This window comes from Folsomia candida, unplaced genomic scaffold, assembly GCF_002217175.1.
Source record: "Folsomia candida strain VU population unplaced genomic scaffold, ASM221717v1 Fcan01_Sc004, whole genome shotgun sequence".
Taxonomy (NCBI): Eukaryota; Metazoa; Arthropoda; class Collembola; order Entomobryomorpha; family Isotomidae; genus Folsomia; species Folsomia candida.
The window spans coordinates 1,910,700-1,937,400 of NW_019091196.1; the positions used below are offsets into that span (position 1 = coordinate 1,910,700).

The 26,701-nt window shown below is 34.9% G+C and overlaps 1 protein-coding gene across 1 annotated transcript in view; it reads left to right on the top strand.

Annotated features, from left to right (window-relative positions):
* Positions 1-26,701, top strand: part of LOC110848283 (Down syndrome cell adhesion molecule-like protein Dscam2) — a 118,088-nt gene that overhangs the window by 77,323 nt on the left and 14,064 nt on the right. Inside the window, exons 19-30 of the mRNA XM_035851005.1 lie at positions 529-688; positions 1,245-1,393; positions 2,393-2,524; positions 8,563-9,020; positions 11,300-11,438; positions 13,138-13,467; positions 18,754-18,893; positions 20,289-20,442; positions 21,563-21,717; positions 24,821-25,052; positions 25,418-25,603; positions 26,216-26,379. Coding sequence (XP_035706898.1) covers positions 529-688; positions 1,245-1,393; positions 2,393-2,524; positions 8,563-9,020; positions 11,300-11,438; positions 13,138-13,467; positions 18,754-18,893; positions 20,289-20,442; positions 21,563-21,717; positions 24,821-25,052; positions 25,418-25,603; positions 26,216-26,379 — 2,399 coding nt within the window. The remainder of the gene's footprint in view (positions 1-528; positions 689-1,244; positions 1,394-2,392; positions 2,525-8,562; positions 9,021-11,299; positions 11,439-13,137; positions 13,468-18,753; positions 18,894-20,288; positions 20,443-21,562; positions 21,718-24,820; positions 25,053-25,417; positions 25,604-26,215; positions 26,380-26,701) is intronic.

Below are 26,701 nucleotides of genomic sequence, written 5' to 3' on the forward strand. Positions count from 1 at the left end.
AACTGTTTACACAAAATCTTCACTGTTTAATTTAATATTATTTGGGACACTTGAAGATTGAGAGCTTTGCCCTCAATCTTCATTTGACCGAGTGGATCCGCATTCAAGGTCAGCAGGTCAATTTTCCTATGCACGGTCCGATTGATCACTTTTCATGAAAAAGTATCAGCGACGATGGAGGCCCAACGTTATGTAATTCATTGTGGATTATTTTATAATTAAATGCAATGATTATCTAGGGTGGTAATATTAATAATCATTCACCTCTGACCTCTTAGGTTATCATGCTATATGAGTAATTCAGTTTGGAAAGTGTTTTTTTTGCTCCTTCCAACTCTGGGGGCACTGGAGGGGGCATTTATAAAGCTATCGGCCTAAAATTTTAAACATATCTTTTTGAGAGTATTATCTTGCAACTGACCAAAAATCAGTTCAAAATTCAACTCCCCGCCAGAGATATTCACCCGCGAATTCGTCAAAACCATGTCCTAACGCCTTTTGTAAACAAATTAAATGTTTATGTTTCAGCTCCTGCCAAATTTAACGCGGAGGAACAGGCAGCAAATTCCGTGATTTCCGTGCGATTCGGGGAGAAAGCAATTCTTGGCTGCCGAATCGGTGGCGACCTTCCAATTCAGATCGAATGGGGCAACAAACACGGCAAAATAGGGCCACATTCGAATCATAGGTAAAACTTTATTTCCAAATTTTATTAGCAAAAAAATGCTTTTATGATAAAAATGTAGTAATCTAATTATAATTTAAATAGTAAACTATGAATTCAAAAATTGAAGAATATAATAAGGTGGTCCTAAAATTGATATACTGAACTGAGGCAGTTCACGCATTTCTTGGTAACTTTGTAAAATAATTTCAGTAAGTTTTACTAAATAAAAGGAAGTCCTTGATCTGAGGAAGTGTGAAAAAATTTGTAAAGATTTCTAGGTTTATGGATTTTACAAAGCTAGCAATATCTGCGTGAATTACCTGATTGTTAATTATGTAATCACAAAATTGATACCGTATTAGTATCAATTTTGGTAATGATATTTGCCACCCAAAATGGGCACATTTATTTACATATTGCAAATTGCATAATTTTGCAAATTATGGGATCACCTTATAAATTCCACATGGCCCAATTCAACCATTTATTCAAAAACCACTTATTTTCAAATTATTAAAAATTCCTTGATTTCCTGATAAATCTGATATAATGTTGACCAAATTCTGCCACTTTCTAGATACACATTTCGCCAGCAAGAATTAGAGGATGGTATCTTATCCGAATTGCTGATAGCCTCCGTTGACCGGAGCGATTCTGGAGCTTATTCATGCCGAGCTTCCAATCCTTTCGGGTCAGATCATACCATCGTCACGCTCAACGTGCAAGGTTAGCAAAAAGTGAAATATTTTCATAAATATGGGAAAAAATCATGTTTAAATCGAAAATCGAGTCTAAAATTAACAACATAGGACTGGATGACTCATCGCAAAAATCGTCAAAATCTTTTTATTTTTAATAACAATTCATGAGATAATTTTGGAACCAATTTTGAAGAAGGTATTTTTTCAAATAATTTTGGTTCTGAACTTACAGTCTGTTATTTTCTTATTTTGAAGCAAGGATTTTCATCTACTCAGTACCCTTGAACATACGAGAACTTCTTAATTTAATTATTTTTGACAGGGAACCTTCCCATATTTTTGGGAAAAATAAAACTTGTTGAAAAGCGGAATTTATTAACGCAATAATGAGGGTTTTCACGACCTTCGTAACTGTGGATTCGTAAAAAAATATGCGTAAATTTACGTTATTTACGACGGGTTGACGTGAAAGACCCTTCGTAAAAAAGATTTCGTAAAAATTATTTTTAATTTTTCCTTGCCTAATATCATCGGTAACTATGGTGTTCGAAATATCATGATTTTTTATGCTTACAAAATTTTTTTACGAACGAAAAAGATGCCTCAACCTTGCGTATATTTACGAAGCTTCGTAAGCATGGAATTTTCATAGATGTCGTAAATTTACGCTATTTACGAGAGTTACGACAGTTACGAAGGTGACGTGAAAACCCTCAATATACATTTACACGTTCTGATGCCGAAAATAATTAAATTATTTCGTAATACTGTAAATACGGGTTACCAGATTTGATAACATAACATGATATAACCCAATGGTGGCTACTTAATAGGTAAAATCTTCAACTTTGTTGAACGTTAAAAAGGTACAAAACCAAAATTATTTGAGAAAACATGCATTTTTCAAAATTTAGTCAAAAATGTATTCCTGTTCTCTTCCAAAACAATAAATTTCTAGAGTAGATGAAAAATATTTGCAGGAAACAAAAAGTATTATTTCTAAATTTTGCACTAATTTTTCCAGAGCCTCCCGAGCAGCCTGGTAATTTGCGCGTGGTTGAGGTGGGGAGCCATTCGGTGGGGATTTCCTGGTTGGAAAATTTCAACGGGAACAGTCCCCTCATCAACTTCATCATTCAGAGCAAATTCCCCTCAGGTAAGAATTCAACAAGGTTTGAATTTAAAAAATAAATTTCCTCGTGATTTTTCATCATTTCCAATAATTTCATGCGGTTTCGAGGACGGAATAAAAATGTAATCAATTTTGGCGTGCGTGTGTACGAAATATAAATTAATTTCTCATCCGTTCGTGGTGAATATTTAAGTTTATCAAATTCTGTTGAATTGAGAGTGAGTGAACTATTTCTTCACGTTTTCATTTGCATTTTAATAGATCAAAAATAAATCGAAATTCATAACCTGAATCTTCAAAATTTATCCTTTATACAACAACTTTATAACTTTGACGTAGAAACTGTACAATTAATTTTGACAGTGAACTAGAGATCCCGTACTATATAGTGGCGATGGGGATCTTTGACCTAAAAATGGTCAAAAAATGATTCTTAATATCTCAAATTTAGGTATAATATGTCAAATATATCTGACCATGTGTCCTCAAAATTTCATAAGCTTTCCTTGAAAAACAAATTTCGTACGTAACTTCAAAGCGAGGAAGTTGGGAAACGAGTTTTTTGTAAGTACCAAAATCTGGGCGACAAAGACTCGAAGAAGCAATAGCCCATTGGCTTAGGGGATCGGGGGCGGAACTGTCACCACGCAGTCACACGTTCGATTCCTCTCTGTCCGGGAAGCTATTTGCTAATCCTACTCGGCTCGGTGTTAGTACGGGGTGGGTGCTCCTCTCATGGTTGGGTGAGCCCGGCCAGACGGTCTGGCAATGCCAGAAAGGGGAGCCCTCGCAGAGTCCGTTCTCTGTGAGAAGATCCGACTCATCACCAGAGTTATATGGTGAGAAGGACAGTCATAGATTGGAAACCAGTTTGCTCTTAACTGATATCTGTTGACTTTAAAGGATTATTTTATTTATTTTTATTTTATTTTAAGAAGGCTTGACTAAATTTCAACGGAGAGAGTTGTGGCCGTGCAAAAATTAGGACATACATAAAAAAGTATGGCGAATCCGAAAATATCAACTTTAAATACGCACCACAAGAAAAAAATCATCATATTGACCCCTTGAAAATTAAAAACGATTAAACTTGTCTTTGGAAAGCACGGCTTCACGTTTGTGCCTGATGCGGCCATGAAGTCGAAGATTAATTCAAACTATGCGCATCGTACCACACAGCCCTTTTAAACTGAGGGGTCCGAAACATGCCCAAATTGACCCATGCCAGCCAAACTTTAGATTTCTTAATGGCGGGAGTGATGAAAAAGGCTAAATACGAGATGGACAATGGACTTCGGTCTTCTTTCTTCGCGAATGTCTATGATTGGATATATTTTTAGGATATCATACCAAAATTGGAGATTTCTAGAATCATTTTTTGACCATTTTTAGATCAAAGTTTTCCATCGCCACTATATAGTACGGGATCTCTATTTTATTGGTTTTCATTTGCATTTTTTTAATAGACAAGCATGAAAATAAATCGTCACAACGAAAGGTAGCCAAAAATAGGGTGAAACAAGCAATTTTGTGACGAAAAATCTTCGTCATACATATATAAATTGTACAGATTTCACGTCGAACTTAAAAAATGGCAAATCAATAATGGCTAATAAAAACATGAAGATACATCTTGTACTTAAAAACGTATCATTATTATTTCTTTCAGAAACTTGTTATTTACCGTTTTCCGATTTGTCCTGCTTTCTTGTCATCTCTTATTTATTACGATAAATTGTCACTTTCATTCCGTTCCCGTTAAGAATTTATTTGTTGTAATGTATTTAATATTTTTTTTTATAATAATAATTTATTCATGACAATTCTTACAAGGCCCATGGCCCATAGAATTACAGGTTAGATTACATCGTAAAGAATTAAATAACAAATCAATAATACTACAATGACAATTATTTCCTTGCAAAATTATCCTGGGGGTTCTCGCTTAATAACATTCTACTAAATAAGGTTTGTGTATGTTAAAATACACTCAAAATAAGGTAGTAATGAATCATTACCATGCGGAATCACTATGTGTCTCTACCACTTCAGTTACGATTTGTCGTAGAAATGGTAATAATAAGTTCAGGGAAATTCAAAATTAATACACAATGGTATTCAGTTCCTTAATATTTGGTAATGAATTTGAATTTCCCTGAACTTATTATTACCATTTCTACGACAAATCGTAACCGAAGTGGTAGAGACACATAGTGATTCCGCATGGTAATGATTCATTACCACCTTATTTTGAGTGTACAGATTCTTAAACATTTGCATTATTTATTTGTTGTATAAATTTTTCTAATTGCCGATTTGTAAAACTTCAATACCGAGCTATTACTACACGGTATTACGTATCAATACTACTTTGGTAGAATGATATATGATTGATCTAACACTTCATTTCTAAGAGTGCACAGATTCTACGCCGAACTTAAAAAATGGGTAAAAATCAATACATTTAAGAACAACAGGTTCAAATACTGTTCTGTCTTTAGTTATGTAAATCACTATGAAACGTATATGCATTTAGATTTCTGTCAGAAATTTATTATTTCCCAATTTGTCCTCACTTTTCTTGTTTATTCGGCCAAGAACTCACTTTCATTCCGTTACCGTTAAAAATGTTATCAATTTTTCCAACTTTCTCTTTGACTAATTTCCCAGAAAAAATGGGTGATTTTTTCGTTGCCCCAATTTCAAACGGCTCCACTTTCTCTTCTGAATGCCCATACTTTCTGTGTTCCTTTCTGCAAATTAATTATCTTTCCTCGCATCCATTCCGTGGGCCTAGGGATGGTAATCCGTATCCTAAATTAACCGATCCGTAGGATAGGATCGGATAAATACAGGATCGGATCGGATCGGATTTGCTCGCTTTAGGATCGGATCGGCTCCCGGTTCTACACGAAATCCGTTGCGATCCGATCCTAGGATCGGATCGATCGTAGGATATCCGCGGATGATCCAAGATTCACTTGATATGTGTGAGACACCTTGTGTCTAACTATGGAAATACTTTACCAGCTGCTTTTCTTTATTTCGAGTTCATCACATGGCGTACATTATCCGAATGAGCCGAATGAGCCGAATTATTTTATTATTAAATTATTAAAATAATAAAATAATTCGGCTCATTCGGGTAATGTACGCCATGTGATGAACTCACCAAATGTGAAACGAGTTTACATCGGATGATCCGAGGATCCTGTGCGATCCTAGGATATCATCGGTTCGGATCGGATCAGATTGTCTGATCCTCGGATCCTCTATCCGATCCGTGTGAAAATCCGATCCTATCCGAGTTTTTACGATCCTAGGATAGGATCGGTTACGGATTACCATCACTACGTGGGCCACTTTGACTTTCATTTCATTTCACTTCACATTTTAATTTTAATTTACTACACGAATCTGGAACATGCTCGGGATGGGTTGGGTTGGTATTTGTCAGGGTTTCTCTGTGGTGTTAACCACTTTCTAACACAACCGTTAAAAACCGGCTTCAACTAGTTTTTGGACGTTCGGAATTTCGAAAAGTGGTCAAAATACAAAATGGGGCAAAATGTTAAAAGTTTTTCTAAATTGAATCTTTCGATAATCGGGTGGATTATAAATTAATAATCTTGACTTAATCTTGAGCTTTTTGCTGTGAAATGCGTATGGTTTAGAAAGTTTCTTAATTTTGCATAAGAAAACAGGTGAAAAGAAACATGTTTTTTTTAAATATCGTGATATTACAGACCAAGCAAAATGCTCGAAATCAATGTGAGATCACAGATCTTTGCATAGATTTGCAAAAAATCATTAATGAAGAACATTTTGCTATATTTTTCAATGGACATTTTGGTTTTTGGGCATTTTTTTCAAAATTATTTTGTACAGTTTTGTACGCTTTTGGACGTCCAAAACGAAACACTGGAATTTATGATTGACGAGAGGAGTGAAAGTCAAAGGGAAAGAGAGTGAAAAGAGAGGTCCGCACATTTCGTGTTGAAGATTTCTTAATTATTTTCCCGAAAGAAGTCCATTAAATTAGATTCCAGACACGGCTCAGTTCACGCGACTCGCAAAGAAATCTTTCCCCAGATGAAGCTCGTTCATGCCCAGCTTTCTCCTTCCGCTCACTTTTTCCTTCTTGTCCCAGGAGCCAACGGGCCAAGTAATTGTCATCTCAATATATGACATCATTTTCGCGGCGGGTAACAAGCACACGAAATAATCGGGGATCTAAATTGGCCGAATGGGTGACGATTTATTTCTGGTAAAAGTTGGAAATAATTACGCAATTCACTCACGCCGTCATTGGTAACTTTGTGAAATCAGTGAAACCGTAATCTTACAAACTACATTTTACAAATATTTCTGAGGAAACTATAAGCTTACAAATTTTTATAAATTTGCTCAGATCAGGGGCGTCTCTTTATTTTAGGAACGTTTGTAAAATTATTTTTCAAAATTTATGAATTTTACAATGTTACCAAGGCCTGCGTGAATTGCTTCAGTATTCAGGACGAGGATAGGAAAAAAAGAAACGGGGTTTTCAATTTAATTTGTTTGTCAAATAATGAGAAGTAAGGATGACGAAAGCTAAAATTTGTAAAATTTTAAATAGAAATTAAATAGCCCAGATCAAATATACACTTGAAATTTCGTCTATTTTACAAAGTTACAAATAAATGCATGCCTGACTAACAATGCGATGGTGTGAAGTGTAACCCTCCGATTTGATTGAAATTTCGAAATTATGTGGTCCATGTCAATACAACCAACGCTTCTTCAGGGAGTTTGTGCGATAGTCAGAATTTGCCAAACTATTTGCGATCAAAGTTGAAAAACGGGCGATGTTTAGCACGAGAAGAGAATGGAAGTTGAGTTTGCTTCCTCCGCCTGGTAAAAATCGCCCGTTTTTCAACTTTGACCTCAAATATTTTGGAAAATTTTGACCATCGCACAAACTGCCTGAAGAAACATTGGTTGTATTGACATGGACCACATAATTTCGAGATTTCAACCAAGACGGAGGGTTACACTTCACACCATCGCATTGTAAGTGAGATATTCGCTTGAAAATTGTTACCAACTCGGTGACCATTTTATTCTCCAATTACTAAGAGTGTTAACCCGGGTAAAATACCCGGTTATCGTTGTGAAGATGACTTCATTGAATTTCATGCTTGTTTTGCTATCATTATTATTATTTTATTATTAGGCTCACTTTCTCCACTTTCTCCTCCTTTGGCTCAGCGGAGAAAGAAATTAATGTAGAGACTAACAAGACGAGAAATGTTTTCGGGAAGGAAAGAAATAATTTAAATAAATTTAATGAGAAATTGTTTTGAATTTTGAGAAATGTTTTTAATTGGAGAAAGCAAACAAGAAAACGAGTCCAATCTGTTGAAACAATAAGGTTTTTAATGAGCGTGGTATGCAAATGAGGCGTGTCGTGGAATGAATTTGCTGTTGGCAGTTGAATAAATAGCAAGCAATTATTTTGGTAGAATAAGAAACCGGCATAAATATTTTAGATTTTTTGGGCGAAAAGTAATATTTAAAAATAGGTACGAAAATGAATACTCGGTACATTTACAGATCTGTATATAAGTTGATAATAATATCATCATCACGTGAATGGCTCTGTTGCCAAACGGGTTACACTAATTTCCACGAGATTCAAAATTGTTACCAATTTTTACTCGGGTAATGTCAAATTTGAGGTTCTTAGAAATTTAGGATACAATTCTGCTACGAATCTTTGTCACCTGTTGCCACGCTGGTAACAATAATTTTCGAGAGATTCAAATTTGTTACCAAATTTTTAACCACCTGAAATTGTCAATTTTAGGTTATTCGGAAATTTGTGACACCATTCGGCGATAAATTTTTGTTTGCTTGGTAAAGCCTCGTAGTGATGTGACTACACGATTTTGTTACCATTTATCATCCTATGTTCAATTAGGCTTTTCTTACTATTTATGTACATAAATAGTAAGAAAAGCCTAATTTTAATTTGAATAATATTCCCGACAAAAACTACTCCTATTTTTCCTTCATTCTAGAAACCTGGACAGAAGCCGAAGTCGAAGAACTTGCCGTTCCCGCCACCCAATCCACCGCGCTGGTCGAAGGCCTAACCCCTTCGTCGACTTATCACCTCCGCGTCCTCGCCCAAAACGGGGTCGGCTTCAGCCCGCCCTCGGAAGTCGTGCAGATCACGACGACCGAGGAAGCTCCCGAAGGCCCGCCCATCGAAATCGTGGCGGAAGCGGACTCCTCCACGAGACTGAGGGTCCGTTGGGCCCCGCCAGAAAGGGCGCTCTGGCACGGGCAGATTTTAGGCTACTATCTCGGCTACCGAGAACTCTCCCTCGCTCTGGCCGATCACCCCGTGCTGCTTTCACAAGAGGATGGAAATGAGGGAGTGACCATGACGGGAGAAAATTGGAGGACCTTGCTACATTCACATTTATACGGAAATTTAGCCGATTTGCATGGATATCACTTCAAAACAGTGGAGGTAAATTTGATATTTAAATATTTGCAATTTTGTGGAGCTTCAAGGTTCGTCAAATTTAATTCGCGTAGGAAAATATGCATTAGGTACACGTACGACAATCTTAACAAAGAAGTATAACTTGAAAAAGTTTGCGAGTTTTACACTCTGTTTTTTGGCTAAAAAATGTATGAATTAACTCCCAATTACCCAGAAATTGGGGAAGGTTTTGCAAGATTATTTTGCAAACTATTGGCTAAATTGGTATGATGCTATTCTGAGTATGGCGTTGTGCTGCTTAGGCTTACTCTACGCACACAATTATGCTGAAAATAAGTGCATATTTCCAGTTGTTTTTCAGACGTAATATTTGTTGAAGTGCACAAAAAACGAAATTATTTTAGACAAGGATGTTTAGCGGTTTTAATATTTTTCTAGAGCTTACATATAATTATATAATATTTTTAACCAGATGCATCGTAAGTGGTTTCGATATACCAAATTTGGTGAAAATGTCATAACAATTTCCACTTAAACGCAAAAGTATGACAAACAATTTAGCACAATTTGCAAAAATTCATATGAACTTAATATCTTCTCACCAATAAACAAGAATATCAACACTTTCAAAATTTCAAAGCTGACGTTACTTCACAACAAAATTTTGCATGTATTACAAATATTTTCATAAAAATTTTATCATACATTCTCCTTATTCCCCTTCTGATTGATTCCATGAAAATATTAAAGATCAAACAGCAAAAACTTTTCTCATTTTCCTCCTAAATAGGAAGAGGAGGACAATCGACAGACACCCGATAAAACTAAATTTCTCAATTGACCCATAAACTGGAGGAATAAAATGTGAATAGTTTTCCAAAAATTTTCCACGCATTGAATTCCAGATTCCTATTGTTTTCGCAAATGACTGAACTTTTTCTTGGGCCGGGGATCCCTTTCACGGGCCAAATGAGAGCATTAAGTCGTTTAACGGGTCCCCGCGGAGGGATCCACTTTCTTTCTCGCTTATGCACTTTCTCTTTTTTGGTGAAGAGTGGAAGTGAAAAAGTCATGCCGCCCAGGAGGAGGAGAATATTGGGTGATTATTGCTGCGATGTAAGTAAGGTAATGATCAGAGGGCGGATATGAATTTATTTTCAACTTCTTTATTTGATGACGACTGACAACTGACAGTCAAACTTTTGTGCGTGTGTCGCCTATCTCGCAGATATTGTTAATTATTTCTAGTTTTTCAGGCATATAAATATTTTTGCTGGTATTTGAAAACAATGTAAATGCTTTATATGTTTTTTAATATGTAAATATATTCATTTTAACAAATATTTCAACGATGTGAGGCAAATTTTGATTTTCTGAATGAAATTGGACAACAAAAAATTCTGAGCATCATCAAAATTTCGTAACGATTTTGGTCTTTTCGTAAATATTAAGTAGATACATATATTTTTCGTAAATAAATAACCGCCCTGACGTGATGATGACACAGCGTGAGATTATTATTTGCAAATCTTTAGTGATGTGCAATGAGTGAACTTCACTCAGTGAAGCGAAATGAATCGAGAGAAAGTATCTGGACGATTATTTTTTAAGGGGAAAGTGGAAAATTGGTGATAGAACTTCTTTTTACAGGGTTGTGTTGTGTATAAAGTTTCAAGAAAGTCGGGTTTTCAGTAGTACAAAATTGGAAGATTTGCAAAATATGTCTTTTTGAGAAGCAAATGAAGATAAATTTTCGAGCCATTTTTGAATGAATTTTTGCTGAACATTTCATACTCGTAGTGTTTGACCGAAGTTAGTGAAATCCCATAGTCCACTCTGCCACTCACCTATTTTTTCATTTAATCGTTTAAACTCTCAAATTTCAACTAAACTCGTCCAAGTTGTACAAACATTTGAAGTAAAAATTACACCTGCTGTATCTTCATAATAAAATTTTCAAAATTTATTTTGTCCCTATGCATTCAGATTTTGCAACGCAGGGGGCTTCGAAAAGTTTTGTAACATTAATATATACAAAATTTAAAAAAGTTATAGATTTTAGCAAGATATTTCTCCATAACCTGTGTAAACCTTTGTAAATTTAGGTGGTTGTAAATATTCGAGTGAATCACAAAAAGAATATTTATTTACCAAATCTATTATTTCTTGTAAAACTTTAATTAAACTTCCTTATTTTATGTTTTAAGTATGTTTGGAAAATTTTTCTGCAAATTTTTGAAATTACTCATAAAAAGATCGGTGGTTGTTTGTGTATTGAGTTTCACACTTTTCTTTATTTCCAGGTTGGTCAAGACTTTGGGGGTGAAACGACGATTCACAATTTACGAAAATTTACACGATACGCCATCGTTGTGCAGGCCTTCAACGCGAAGGGTGCCGGACCCTCGAGCAGCCCCACCGTCGCCACCACGCTGCAGGACGGTGAGCCAAAAGATTCAAGCCAAATTTTTGTGCAATTCACGCCCTTTCAACTTTGTAAAATCCGTAAACTATTAAAACTTATTAAAAAATTTTACAAACATTTTCCAGTAAAGTTTTCGTAAACATATTCAGCTCCTTGGCTTCTCTCTATTTCGGAAAAGTTTGTAAAATTATTTTACGAAATTTCCGTATTTTACAAAGTTACTATTCACTCCGTGAATGGCCGCTTTGTACATATTTTTTTTAATTATTTAAAAACGATAAATTTAATAAATTCTGTCGGAAATTTTACAATTTCAAGTTTACAAGGTTTTTGGTGATTCAAAACTGTGTAACCTTTACAAATTGTTTGACTAAAGGTTTAATAAAATAATATAAACACAATTCTTTGCTAAATACTCTTCAAAATCAATAACCGTTGTACGGGACCGTTCTACCACCAATCTGCGCAACTAGTTTAAATATATGCAATTTACAATTTTACTGTAATGGCGTCAGAGTTATAAATTTAGCAAGAAATTAAATTAAATTATTTCAAACACTTATTTATCTTCTGTTTTATAAAATCTGCATTGAACATACATTCGTATAGAAAGTGCAGAGTAATTGAACCAATTTGAAATCCACTAAAATTTTGTTAAAAACATGTAAAAATATCACTTAAAACACTTTTCGAATGGTGTAGTTCTCTCATAAATCATTCATTTTGAGAGTGAAATGAATCCATGAGAAGAAATTCTTATTTCATGGAGCGTGCGTAAAGAATGTGTCCAATTTTAGCAAAGTCCTATTTCCACATCCATTCTTACATAAATCGCATGTTTGATGTCGGGCCCTATGTAAATATGCAGCTTAGCGTGGGTGGAGGCGTTGCTGAGTGCGGAATTAAATCGGGGCTGACACCTGGCCAGCACTTTCATCCGGATTGAATTAGAGACAAAGTTAGTTGGAAAGTTGAGAGCGAAAGGTGTTAGCACGTGATGGATCGGATGTCATGAATTTGTAATATTTCCATATTTACCAAGTCTGCATGGTCGACACTCTAAAGAATAATTTAGGGATTAAAATTTGAGATTGTGCTGAGATTACTAATTATTGAATTGTATGGATCTGCAAGAACACCTTTTTATTTTATACAATAGACAATCCGAAACTGACAAATTTTTACAAATGGGGAATAAGCTTAACATAATATTGGTTACAAAATATTAACACTATAGGGTGACAAACATGCAATTATGGAGTTACGATCTGCATAATTTTATTTGACACACGTGATTAGTTAATAGTTTCACAATTTTGGTGTTGAACTATAGTTATACACTTGAATTTTAAGTTTTCACTTTCACCCGATTTGAATTAGGTAAAGACAAAGTTGGTCAGAAAGTTGGGGGTGAAAGGTGTGAGCACGCGGTGCATCGGATATCATGAATCTAATAATTCCATGTTCATACGCATTTTTAAAAATTCCCAATTATTGCGTTAATTGTCTCAATTTAAACAATTCAGAATTAAGTAAATTCGTAAAAAATTAATTACTAAATTATGTCACTGGCCATTCTACATACCTATAAAACTTATTTTAGACACACGTGATTTAGTAGTTTCTCAATTTTGGCGTAAAACTATTGCTAAAAAATTATTCAACTTAACTTTTAAGTTTCAGACAAAAAACAAATTATAAGAAAATAAATTTCAGTGCCAACCCAGCCGCCAGAGAAATTTGAGTGCAGATCCACCTCCCCGCAAAGTTTGGTCTTGACCTGGGAACCACCCCCGCTCGAAGCGCGTCACGGGGCCGTCCAAGGCTACAAAGTGGACGTCCTCGTCGTCGGAGGGCAGGACGAGGGGGGGCCGGGCAGCGAGGCCGAATCGGGGGACCAAATCGAGACGAAAGTGACGACGGAGAGAGACCTCGTTTTGCACGGGTTACGAAAATGGACCAATTATTCCGTCACCGTGCGAGGATTTACCGTCGTCGGCGATGGGGCCGTGTCAACCCCGCTCTTGTGCAGGACGGACGAGGACGGTAAGATTGGCAGCGTTTTTATTGAAAAATATTTAAAATGCTTCAACGTTTAAATTTAAATAGCAAGATTGTAAATTGCGTAACTTTGAAAAAAATATTCATTCATTCCTGGGTAACCTTGTAACATCCGGAAATTTTGGTAAATAACCTTGCAAATTTTTACAACATAAAAGGAGGAGATCAAGAGCATCGATGCGTTTTTAGAATGAAATGGTTAGGTAGAATTTACTGGGTTTCAAAACTCCAATTGAATTGGTTCAAATAAAATTTTGGAAATTGTTGGATTTTACATGTTAATTAAAATATTTTGCATAATTTGTACGATTTTAGTGAAATGCACAAACTTTGAGAATACGAATAAACAAACATAGGTGGGAAAACAGGTAGAGGCCAGTCCTTAGAAAAAGAGTGTTTCAAATTCCAGAAAGTGATCGTCGTAGTTGGTACATATTTATCCTGTTAAACGCATTATGCAAAATTCATAAAAAACGATGAAACCGTCGAAAATTCTGACATTTCCAAATATATTTGGTTAATTATTAGAGGCAAATTATTTGCCTCTGTCGTTACAAATTGCAACTGTTCGTTAGATTATTTTTTACGCTTATTTACGTAATGTTCCCCCGTGTGTTGCTAAATTTGACATTTTAAGGAATTATTCGGCACAAAAAAACGAATTGAGTTGGAGCTATGTAACTTCTCTGCAAATTTTGAGGAGATATCAAGCTCTCAACGTTATATAAAATATTAATTGTTTTATTTGAGTAAATTCCACGCCAAAAGTTTAGATTGAAAGTAGTACTACTTTAAACATTTTAGATTTCATGTGCTAATGCGCGCCTGCATAGGCGAGGGGGACGTAAAAAAAACTGCTGCTACGAAATCAAATATTACAAAATTGTGCCCTACATGAAAAAAAATAAACTAGATTCATTTCTCATTAACATCGCAAATTCTACGACGAATAGCCTGATATAAAATATAGTAACCTCCGATAAAATATTAATTGTTTGATTTGAGTAAATTCTACGCCAAAAGTTTACATTGACAATGTGAACTAACCTTTTAAATACTTAAGGTATGATCTGATTGTCACGTAAAATAACAGAACAAAAAATTACGACGAAATCAAATATTTGCAAAAATAGTGTCCTAAAGGAATTTTTGCATGCAAAAATAAACTTAGTCAATCCCTCCTCATCATCGGAAGAAAAAAAATGGATGTTCCGATTTTTGCCAAGTGCCACTTTTTTTCTTGCAATTCAATCTGCGAATGTAACGGTAATTTTAGTCCCCACTGCACGTGCCAGAGTCATTCCGTGTTTTATGCCAATTTTTACCCAAATTGGCATTCATATCGTGCAGGTTCTTTCCACTTGTGAAATTGATTTTACATATGGAAGAAAAACCTTAAATTGCAAAAAAAAGTGCATTTGTAAAAAATTGCGAGTTTCAAATATGCAAGTTTAACAATTGCAAACTTGACAAACATGACATCTTGTGTATAAGACTTGTATTTAAAAAAATTACCACCAACAAATTTCTGTTCTTTTTATATTTTGAAATTACGCTTGAACCCGCATGCAATTTGTTTAAAGTTGTATACAACTTTATTTACGCATTTTTGTATGTATAATATTCTTTAATAAATTGTGAAACAAATTCAGCTGCACATGAGCTATGAAATTTTCAACTTGAAATCAATCCTTTAAAGAAATGGTGAATCGCAAAAATGGAATTTGCAGGGAGCCAATTTTTTCGCGGGTAAATAGTTTTTATTGCCAATTTTTACCCCGTTACGCAGACTTTCTCCAACCCGGATTGATATACAGGATGGAGTTATGTGACTCAAATTGGGCATGAGTCTCCCTTTCTGTCCTTTCCCTTAGCCCCTTGGTTCGAGGGATGTGCATAAAGTACGCCAGAAAAGAATTACAACTTTAAGCCAATTCACGCACTTATTGGCAACTTTGTAAAAACGGAAAATTCGCAAGCTTACAAACTTTCACAAACTTTTACAAATATTTCTAAGGAAAATTAGCTTAGCAATTTTGTAAACTTATAGTACTCCGATCAAGGGCGTTTTTAAATCCTTTAAAATCTCGACAACTTTGTAACTTTGCAAAAACTAAATGTATTTATCGCCAAATTACAATACAGATTGAGTACGTGTTTCCACATATTTTGCATGAAATGCTGCGAAACTTATGCGAAGTGTTTACTGGGTTTCAACAATCTGATTTAATCGGATGAAAATAAAATTTTGAAAAATTTGGAGGAGTTTTATTTTTTAATTAAAATTTTTACACATGTGGACGACACTATTGCAATTTATAGACTTTCAGATTCAATAATTAAAGAAACACGTGAATGACACACTGGGACTGCTACACGTTATTTCGAATCCGTTGGATTTTAAAATTATTTTACAAACTTCTACCAAATAATGCGACACTGTACTAAAGTGACTGTAGTAATTTGTAATCTTACAAAAGTTTGTGTCAACAGATTATCCCTCGATTTTTTAAAAGATTTTTGTAACTTTTTACATTTAAGTTTTAGAATTTTACAGGATGTACGAAGGACTGTGTGCATGTTTTGACTTTAGTCAGTCCTCGTAACTTCGTACATTCTAAAATTTATATGAAAATGTTCTTCAATAAAATTTAAAAAAAATGACGAGTTAATCGGTTTAAAAGTACATGTTTGGAAGAATACAAATTACGACAATGTTGATTAGGTACATAGATGTTTATTTAGGAGAAGTTTATGAAATAATTTTGAAACCAGACGGATTTGAAATGCCGTTCTGCTTGAATTTATCGACTGATTTCGAAATCAGGAAAAACTGGTCATCTGCCTGTTTAACTATATTCTTGAAGTTTGAAATTTTCAAGAAAATCGTCCAATTTAGGCAATTATTTTAATTAATTAATATTTCAAAACACTGAAACTTCGCAAAAACATTGTAAGCTATTTTTCTTTCGAAGTATTTGTAAAAGTTTGTCAGTTTCAAGGTCCTGAATTTTACTTAGTTACGTGTCTATATAGACACGTAACTAAGTGAAATTCAGGACCTTGGTCAGTTTAGAGAATTTTACGGATTTTACAAGGTTACCAAGGACTACGTGAATTCCCTCGTTGAATTCCCTCGACTCGCCCAGAAAAGTTTCATGGTTGGTGACAAGTTTTCCCCAAAAAATCTGTCCAATCCTTTCTGCCCTAAAAACTTGTAATGCTAATGTCCCATGCTCTCGGATGTGTACTGCTGATGGCCCCGATTTCCTTCCTGTCCGTTCCTCCTGAGGACCACGAAGCTTGATCTCGAACCAAATGGAGGGGATCGAGAGGCAAGCAATCAAAGCAAACCATGATCGAATCAAATCAATCCCAACCTCAAAAACCTACCAGCAAAATTTCCACCCTTTACATCCCTTCTGCCCAATTGCACTAAAGTCATCGTCTCCTTGTCTAGAGAAAGTTGATGGGTTTCTTAAAATTGTGAGGGATTAGAAATTGAGGCAGAATTCGAGATCAGGAAATTTTCCCGTGAAATTTGCCATCCAGAATGTTAAAATAAATTCCCCGAGATGAGAAATTACTAAAAATGCCCTGCGTTAAATGAAAAATTTCTATTTTTCAAAAAAGTACTTAATAATTCCAATTTTCAAAATTACAAACTGAGCTGCTTTAGTGGAACGCCGTTCAGTATAAAATTTAATGGAGAAGTAACATTATGGATATTAAGATGCTTCTTCTCTTGAGATATATAGTAAATTGGATATTCGAGCAGGCTCAATGTAATTAATTAATTAGTTAAGTACGCAATTGAGCAATTAATTAGCATAATTTTTTCTAAGATTCACTCATAATATTCTGGTCGGGTAGAAATATTAAATCGATTCAATATTATTTACGATAATTCCCGAAAAATGTCACCTCCTAATAAATTTGATGTATTGAAAATATTATGAATTAAAAAAAACATACCTATCAATTAATTTTATCAATTGAATAATTAATTAAATTCTACAAGACTAGTGTTAATTAATTATCTAATCGCAAAAACTTACGAGATGACGTGTATCCGATCTAGATCGTGTATATATATCGTCTCCTCCAAATTGTGTTACGGATGGCGTCCCACTTAAACAAATTGAGTAAAATCTCAAAACAATTGATAGAAACTTATTATAATTACATAATTTACTGTATTTTGAAAGATTATTAGCCGGACCACGTAAGAGCAGGACGGAGAGCAGACAAATGTGCAGTAGAAACCGCTTACCACCCGTAAGAAATACCTGGGAGGCCAGTGGTGCACCACCGCCATCGGCTTCCCATGTATTTCTTACGGGCAGTTAGCGGTTTCTACTGCACATTTGTCTGCTCTCCGTCCTGCTCTTACGTGGTCCGGCTAATACTTAATAAAATAATGGTTTCAGGGTTATTTCCCGGAAATAAAAATTTTCTGCGTAATGTTCCCCGCTTTATTTGGATCTTGCTAACGATTTGAGAAAACAACATACAACATATTGTCGAAAAATCTGTCTCCTGATATTTACAACTCGTCAAACAGAATTCTTGACCTTGGTAAATATTTACATTTCGTTACCATTCTCAATCGCGTATAATCAAATTTTTTGAAGTTGCACTACTGAAAATATTTGCATTTTCTGGAAAACTGTGTGCAAAGCAAAACTTCATTACAACCTTTTAAGAAGATATTCATCCCTCATTTAAGTTGCAAATATTTAGCAAATTTCAACTTCGAAGAGAGGTTAGAAAATATACTAAAATACGTACAATAAATTTCTACCAGGGTTCAAAAGAAGTTTTGCATGTACATACGTATTTACAATAACTCGTTTCCCGTTGTAAAATAATTCGAGGCTATTTTGAAACAATGATTTCTGATAATTTAGGCAGCCACATTGAGCAAATGTTGTATTTGCTTACAAATTTTGTAATCATGCCAAGTAGAAAAGTAGAAGTTTCGTTTTGTTTGAGAGAATTTTGAAAATTCTACCAGAAGCTGTTATTGTTATAATATTTATACCAAGGCTTCATAAAATATTGTGCAAATTGTTTACACAGTTTACAAATTTTAATTAAAAGTTTGTGCATGATTTTTCATATAAATGAATTATTTCAATCGATGGCTGCAAACGGTATCCGCTAAAATACAATCTTTAATAAAGATTGTTTTTAATAAATAAATCAAAATTCTTAATCGGCTTTGGAATTTGCATAAAAATTTTGTGATTTAATTTTTTTTGTTCGCAGTTCCCTCTCCACCGTTGGGGCTGAAGGCGGTGGTGTCCTCTCGACGGTCCATCCTCATCTCGTGGCTTCCTCCGGCAAACCCCAACGGAAAAGTCCTCAAGTTCACCGTCTACAGCAGAATCTCCGATGAGACCAAAGTGGTAAGAAATGTTGCGTGACAATTCACGCAGGTCTCGGTAACTTTGTAAAATTCATAAACTTACCAACTTTTACAAATTTTATTAAGCAACATTAACTCAGAAATTTGGGGAAATTTACTCAGGAGGGGAGGTTGTGTACTATCAACTCCCGGATCTCGATGCCTTTTGGATATTTTGTAGTGTCCCATGAAGGTACAAGAACCCTGAAGTGGTTTGATGCCATGGCCACATTTGCGCCCGCCACACCCACTCAAATGTGCCCATAAATCGCTTTCACTCCAGCTTTCACTCATTCAAAACCACGCCAAAAATCCAATTTTACTCCAATTTTCAAATTTCTTTCAACATTATACTCCCAGATAGTTGCTTTCTTATTTCCAACATCAAACTCAACTTTTTGAAATTTTTAGTATTTTTAAAATTTAAAATTCTGAATGAGCATTGTTGTAGTAATCAACAAAACAAATTATGCCTGCGAAATAATCATCCAAAAAGTTGAGTTTGATGTTGGAAATAAGAAAGCAACTATCTGGGAGTATAATGTTGAAAGAAATTTGAAAATCGGAGTAAAATTGGATTTTTGGCGTGGTTTTGAATGAGTGAAAGCTGGAGTGAAAGCGATTTATGGGCACATTTGAGTGGGTGTGGCGGGCGCAAATGTGGCCATGGCATCAAACCACTTCAGGGTTCTTGTACATTCATGGGACACTACAACATATCCAAAGGGCATCGAGATCCGGGAGTTGATAGTACCCAACCTCCCCTCCTCAGATCAAAAATGTCTTTTTATTAAGTTTGTAAAATTATTTTACAAAACTTACGAAATTTACGAGTTACCTAATAATTACTGCGGGAATTGCCTCACAAAACAATTCATTAAATATTTAAGAGCAGTTTATCAAAACCTGAGACCTAAACTATATATTTTAGCAAATGATATACAAGAAATAAATGGTTTCGTCGCTATTAATAAGCATAAACAATTTTGATACGTGCATATCCACCGGATACTCACCTAGACGTGAAGTTAACGAATTTATATGTAAATACTGGCACAATTTTCAATTAGTTTTCAAAACCAGTTTACAGATGAGAATTTCATAATTCGCATCATAAACTTTCTTTAGGCGTAATGACAACAATTTGCGGTATCTATCTCGGAAATCTCTAACATTAACAACACCAACACAACTTTTCAAAATTTTGAACACGATTTGATATTTGTTTCGTAAATCTGCCCAATCTGTTGCTAAATTATTTCACAAACTATTTGCGAAAAAGTGAGTTGCGACATGAAATAAGACGTTGAGGTGACCACGCCCAATTCAATATCTGCATTCTACACGTAATTATACGTTACGAGGTTTCATTACAATGACCACTTTACAATTTAAGGAAAAGAAGCAGGTGTCGTTTCCGGACCTTCGCCTGGAGTGGGTTGGACTGAAGGAGGCCTCCACGTACGAGTTCTGGGTCAGCTGCACGACTCGAGTGGGGGAGGGCACGCCCACCAAAAGAATCAACGCCACCACCCCCACAAACAATAAAGGTAATGAGTTAAATTATTTCAGACTTTTGGTTTACGAAATTTCTTACGTAAACGTTACTCAGTATTTCAACAACATAAACTCTTGTTTACGGTATTTGACGAACCTGCTGCCCGATCTACAAATTTATAAAAGAAGATGAAATAAACAGCAAAGTTCAAAATGGCGTATGACTTTATTAATATTTACAAAACAATTTTCACAAAAATTTGTAACCAAGTTAAACTTCACAATTTTTACAAAGCATACTACAAACTTTCATTAAATTAATATTAATCTGTGTAAAATAATTAAGGTGTAGCTTCATTTTGCTCGTAAATGTCCCTCCTTTGTGTAAACGAGTGTAACCGGAACCAATAAATTTATCAATTTTACATCATTACACAAATATCCCGATGCAAATTAGCTCCAACATAGAAAAATCATCAACAGCCAATAACGGCAAATTTTCCGCCCAAACCATAAGTAATATCCACATTTCTCCAGGCAGGCATCATGCAAAAATCATGTGATTCATGAGATTTCATGAGATTTCCGGATTTTTGACCTACATTAATTAAAATTAGGATGCCTTGCTAAACACCACGCCTTAATCCACCAAGAAAACGAATGTTGTGGTAATGAAAAATTTACCACAAGTAAAATGTAACACTTAGAAAATTGGTATTAAATTATTGTGACTCTATCGGCACGGTAGTAACGGCCATTACCGTTTAGTAATTTTGTGACAACGAAATACTTACTACTCAGTACTCAGAAATAAACTATTACCAATCCGGTAGGAAGCTATTACCAAGTCGATACCAGTACGGAGTACTATCAGACTCTACCAGATTTTTAACAGTGTATGCACACAGCCCCTCAGAGACGGAGAAAGTAATCAAGTTTTGAGCTTAATTGCTCATTTTGCCCCGCAATAATTGCTCCTCTTCGGAACTAATTACTCTTTCTCCCCAACTTTATTACTCCATTAAATCCACGAGAGGCCCAGTCTCCAGGTTGTAATTACTTTCATGAGAAATTGGTCGTGAAATGCAGCCCTGATCATAACTCCGGCAGAATTTAATATCTCAGGAATTTGTTAATATTTATTATCCCCAAGATTTCCTAATTGTTTTTCAGTTTCCGCGAAAATAGCGACTTTTTCTGGAACGGTGGAAATTCCGTGGAAGAAAGAGCTTGGGCTGGATTGCGTCGTGGTGGGTGTGCCGGAACCCACGGTGGAGTGGAGCTTTAACGGTGGTGCGGAAATCCACGGGGGAAACGGGAAGCGAGAGGTGGGTAAAAATAAATTTGCAAGTTTCGAAATTTGTTGCAATATTTCTAAAGATACATTTTGTGATCGATATGCAGCTTAAATTAACTTGGCTATTGTAACTTGTGCCAATGCTATAACTTAAGTATGGCATAAGTGGAAAAATATACGGGAGGTTTGCAACGAAAAGTGAAAGTATAAAGTGCAAAATAAGTATAAAGTTTAGTAAGATTTCGACGCCAGTGTAAAATAATAAAGATTTAGATGCAAATTTGGAAATTCTAAGATACCTGCTTTTTTATTTCTACGTTTCTGAGGATTGTTTATTTCTAGGCATTCTTGAGAAATATTTGGCTATGTTTTTTAAGAATTAATACTATTTTTTTGTTCATTTTTATTTTTTATAATATTTAAAAAACTTCGAGCTATTAAAATTAAAGATGTTTATTAATTCGGTTGTTTGCAAATTAGAATCTATGCGTGATTTATCGTCATTTCAGACGCTTATTTTTTGCCGGGATCAAACAAACAAATAAAAAATGTCAAACCCGTTGTGATTAATTGTTTACACAAAATTATCATCAAACTCTTTATCGAATTTTTTTCAATTTTTATTTTTCAAATCGAATTTTTTAGTTTTAAAAAACATGCTAAAAATCCAGCTTATTTTACTCGTGACATAATCCTCCTAAAATCCGGACTATTATTATTACGTTTTTTGCATACTTTTTAAATCACGTAGTGAATTATATTTACTTATCGTTAGATAAAAAGCATGTTAGAAATCCAGGTTATTTCATTATGTAACATAATTTCTACTGTCGATTGACATAATCCGCATCAAAAAAGTTGGTATTATTCTCATCACAAAACCTACGCGGTATAATTTATCATCCTGTTTTGTCCCTCATTTTTTCCTCTATTTTCTGATTTATAGCGTTTTCCTGTCCCGACTTCCTCCCACTTTCCCATCCTCTTTATGAACCTTTGACACTTTTTGTGTGTGACGGACGTATCAACAAAAGTGCGGATTTAGCGAACAAAAAGAGCACAACAATCAAGTCAAAGTTGAGAAGGATCGTCTAAACTCAAATTCGTGGGCATTATTATTGGATAAATTTTGTTCGTGCTCACGTCGAATTTTATTCATTACAACGTAATTCATGCAGGCATTGGTAACATTGTAAAATCCGCAAACTGACAAACTTTCACAAAATTAAAAAAATCTGTGAAGATCAATGGCGTCTCTTTATTTGTAAGAAGTTTGTAAATTTATTTTAGAAAAGGTACAGATTTTACAAAGTTACCAGTGACTGCGTGAATTGTATAATTATTCATAATTAAAAAAAATAAGGATAAAATTCAAAAGGAAAATTAGATAAAAATTTCTGAATTACCAACAAACCACCAATTTTCACCTAAGATGACTATTTATTATATAGTAAAGTTCTAAAATGTGCTAATTGCCTTTGAAGAATCGCAGTTTAGGGAAAATTACTTTTAAAAATGTCATTATTTTTACAAATGTCACCGTAATTGCCTACATTTGGCTTAAAAAGAGCCCAACTGACGCACTTTCTCCATTAAATAATTTTCAAGAAACTAGGGATAATATTTCTGGTAAAAATTCGATACACAATTTCGTCATCGCTAACCAACTCCTATTTCGGACTTGACTAACCTCAGAAATTTATTTGGCATACAAAAACCTTCTAAAATGTTTTAGTCGCAGTTGAAGTCTCGCAACATTCACCATCATTTTTTCCAAGTTTGGCTTGAATACACAATACACCCATTGGACGCACTTTACTTTCTCCTCCGGCAAACCTTTCACTTTCTCCCGTCATATTTTCCCCGGATCCGATTTTGACGGGTTGAACAACAGCAGTACGAAACATATTTTTTAAAAGAGAAAGTAAACCAGAGAAAGCGGAAGGAAGTTGATGATGACGATGAAGAGAAGGCTGCCGGATGATGATCATCATCAAAACGGTATTCCTTCAAAGTGAAAGCCAGTGCATTTCGGATTTTTGGATGGATTGCTGAGCTCTCATCCTCTCCCGGTTTTAAGGGCACGCCGGAATTTTTATTGTGAAAGTCAAGCGTTCCTCATCCACTCATCATTTTTTATAAGTTTGCCCACTACGTGACATGCCATGCCGTGACATGCCGTAAAATGATGCGACACGATATTTCGTAGTTTATTATGAAATGATGAGCACATAACAATTCACATAGCACATAGCAAGTCGATGGATGAACCAAAGTGATTATATATTGGTAAAATGTTAACAAAATTGGTCTTTACGCTTAGCCTATTCCCTGTCAACCTTTCATATATCTCGCAAAATTGAACATAACTTCCAATTTTTTGACATTTCGAAAAAAAATTGCAGAAAAACTACGGGAGGCCCAGCCTTATCATGCATGGATTAATTACGCAAAATTATGTCGCAAATTGAATGGATTTGAAATTACAAATAATTTATCTAAATAGTTTGGTTTAGTGAAGAGCTCATTTCCTTCTCAAAGTAAAATTCGATAGCTTTCATCATTTAAGGTTTATCAGATTACAATCGTATAAAGTCGGCCAGAGGAATTATCTGAATTATTCAAATTATACTTGAAATTTCTTGAATTATATCTTTTGGCGTTACTTCTTCTCATTTTGAAAGTAGATAAATTTAATGCAAAATCCTGTTTCATTATTTTCTTGTTCTAAATAGTTTCAATAATTATAAAAATTAAGAGTTAAACATAAATACAAATTTTTTGAGAACAAGTGTCAAAGATTTTCAGTGTTTTCATAAATATTGGGCAACATTGAATACTCACTCACTCAAGTTGTATTGTATAAAGTAACGAAGATTTGGAAGCTAATTTTCATTAGAAAAATTTGTAACATTTTGTAAAAGGTTGTAAGTTTACAGAATTTACAATGTTACCAACCCCTACGTGAATTGTCTCACTGTTGATTTACACACAAAATCGTAAGATTTGTATGGTGCGTTAAGTTACAAATTATTGTCATCTAAAACTCGATAGAAAATTATGCAACTCATTTTTCGATGTTTTTAAAAAATGTATAACCGATTTTAATCCATGTTTTTACGACCATTTTTAAGGTGCAACCGAGTCCAGGTGGAAACACGAAACTGGTCGTGAAAGACGTCGGAGTGGAAGACGGTGGAAATTACACCTGCACAGCCACCAACGCGCACGGGAGCGAAAGCGTGGTTTACGCGGTGAAAGTGCAGACCCCGCCGGAAGCACCCATCCTCCAAGTCATCGAGGTCGGATACACGTCCTTAAAGGTCGTCTGGTCAACCCCACACTCGGGTGGGAGCCAGGTCAGAGGTGAGATGGTGACATTGATAAAAATTGTAAAAATTTGCAAAAAAAGTTCGGCGAACTTGCACGTCGTCATTTAATTTATATTTCTCCCATTATTGAAAATAAAATACAGATAGGTTCACCGTTGGGTGAATGTGTAAAATTTTATGCAAACAAATGTGTCAAAATGTCGTATAGTTTTTGATCCACGATGAAAGCAACGATTTATTTTTATTAAAATGTTACTTTTTTGAAACTTTTCAAAATTAGTTTATATGTAAGTACTAGTAGTTTCGATCTTTTTCCTATTTTCGCAACAATTTTTGCAAATTGATGATTATGCATGCTAATTTATCGTGTTAGTAAATAAAAGCCTGTATGACTCATAGGTTATTTGGTGAGCTACCGTCGTGATGGGGGCGACTGGGAGGAGACGGAGGTTGGCCCGCGTGCGACGGGGCACACCCTGCAGCCGCTCCTCTGCGGATCCACCTACCAACTCTACATCACCGCCGTCAACAAAATCGGGCCCAGTCCGGCGTCAGATATTTTGACCCGAAGCACGAAAGGCAGTGGTGAGGAAAATTATGAAAATTAGTTTTTCAAAACTCAAAATTTTGTCCAACGCTTTTGTTAAATCTGTTCAAATTTTAAATACGCAGATTATCTAAATATTTGTTTCCGACGGTTTCATTGGAAATACTTTCAAGCGTGATCAAAAGCTAATTTTGCAAAGTATTTACGTTATCTTAAGCACGATATTTTGCAAATATTTCGGCATATACATTTTCAAGATTGCATATGAGGCATACTTTAAAGTTATTATTCTTGTATTTTCTGTATTATTTTTTAGTGCATACTTTTTGAATCCGAAAAAACAGAATCAAAACATTTAGACAAAGCCCCCAAAAAATTTCGTAAGCAATGAAGATATCAAGTTATCGTTGAAGTACCTAACATCTTATTAAAAATTTAGAAAAAAATTACAAAAGAATTAAAGTTCATCAAGGAACAGAATTCAAATTCAAATTTTGGCCGAGTTTTTATTGCAATTTTGCAATTTATCCTCGATACCTATTCATTTTACTTATTTTGGGCATACGGGATAACTTTTAAAAATTTTGTTCCTTCAAGTAAAACCTGCCAAACAATTTCACAATTTCGTAAAATTCTATAAAAATTTCCAGCCCCGATTTCCCCCAAGAAGGAGGAAGCCCTTGTCTCGAACCACTCGACGATCGTGATGCGTTTGGACCTTTGGAAGGACGCCGGCTGCCCCATTCTTCGATTCACGATCGAGTACAAAAAATCCCAGGAAAAAAGCTGGATGCGGATTCCTGCCGAGCTCAATGTAAGTCCGCACATAAATTCATGATTTTTTGCATAGTTGCATATTTTTTGTACGTAAAAATTATATAAAGAGATTATTTATTTATTGACATAAATAAATCTGTACACAGTCTTTTAGTAATTTCTGTAAAAAAAATACTGCTAAATATTATGGGCGACAAATATGTGCACAGTTATGTTGTAAGATGCATAATTTGCATTTTTGTCATATTTGCATGCGAAATTTTGCAAATCAATTTTAGGAAATGATTTCCACGCAAAAAGTCAAGTTTGCATTGTCGCTTGTTATTCCCAATTTTTTTGCAGGTTCACATTTTAAACGC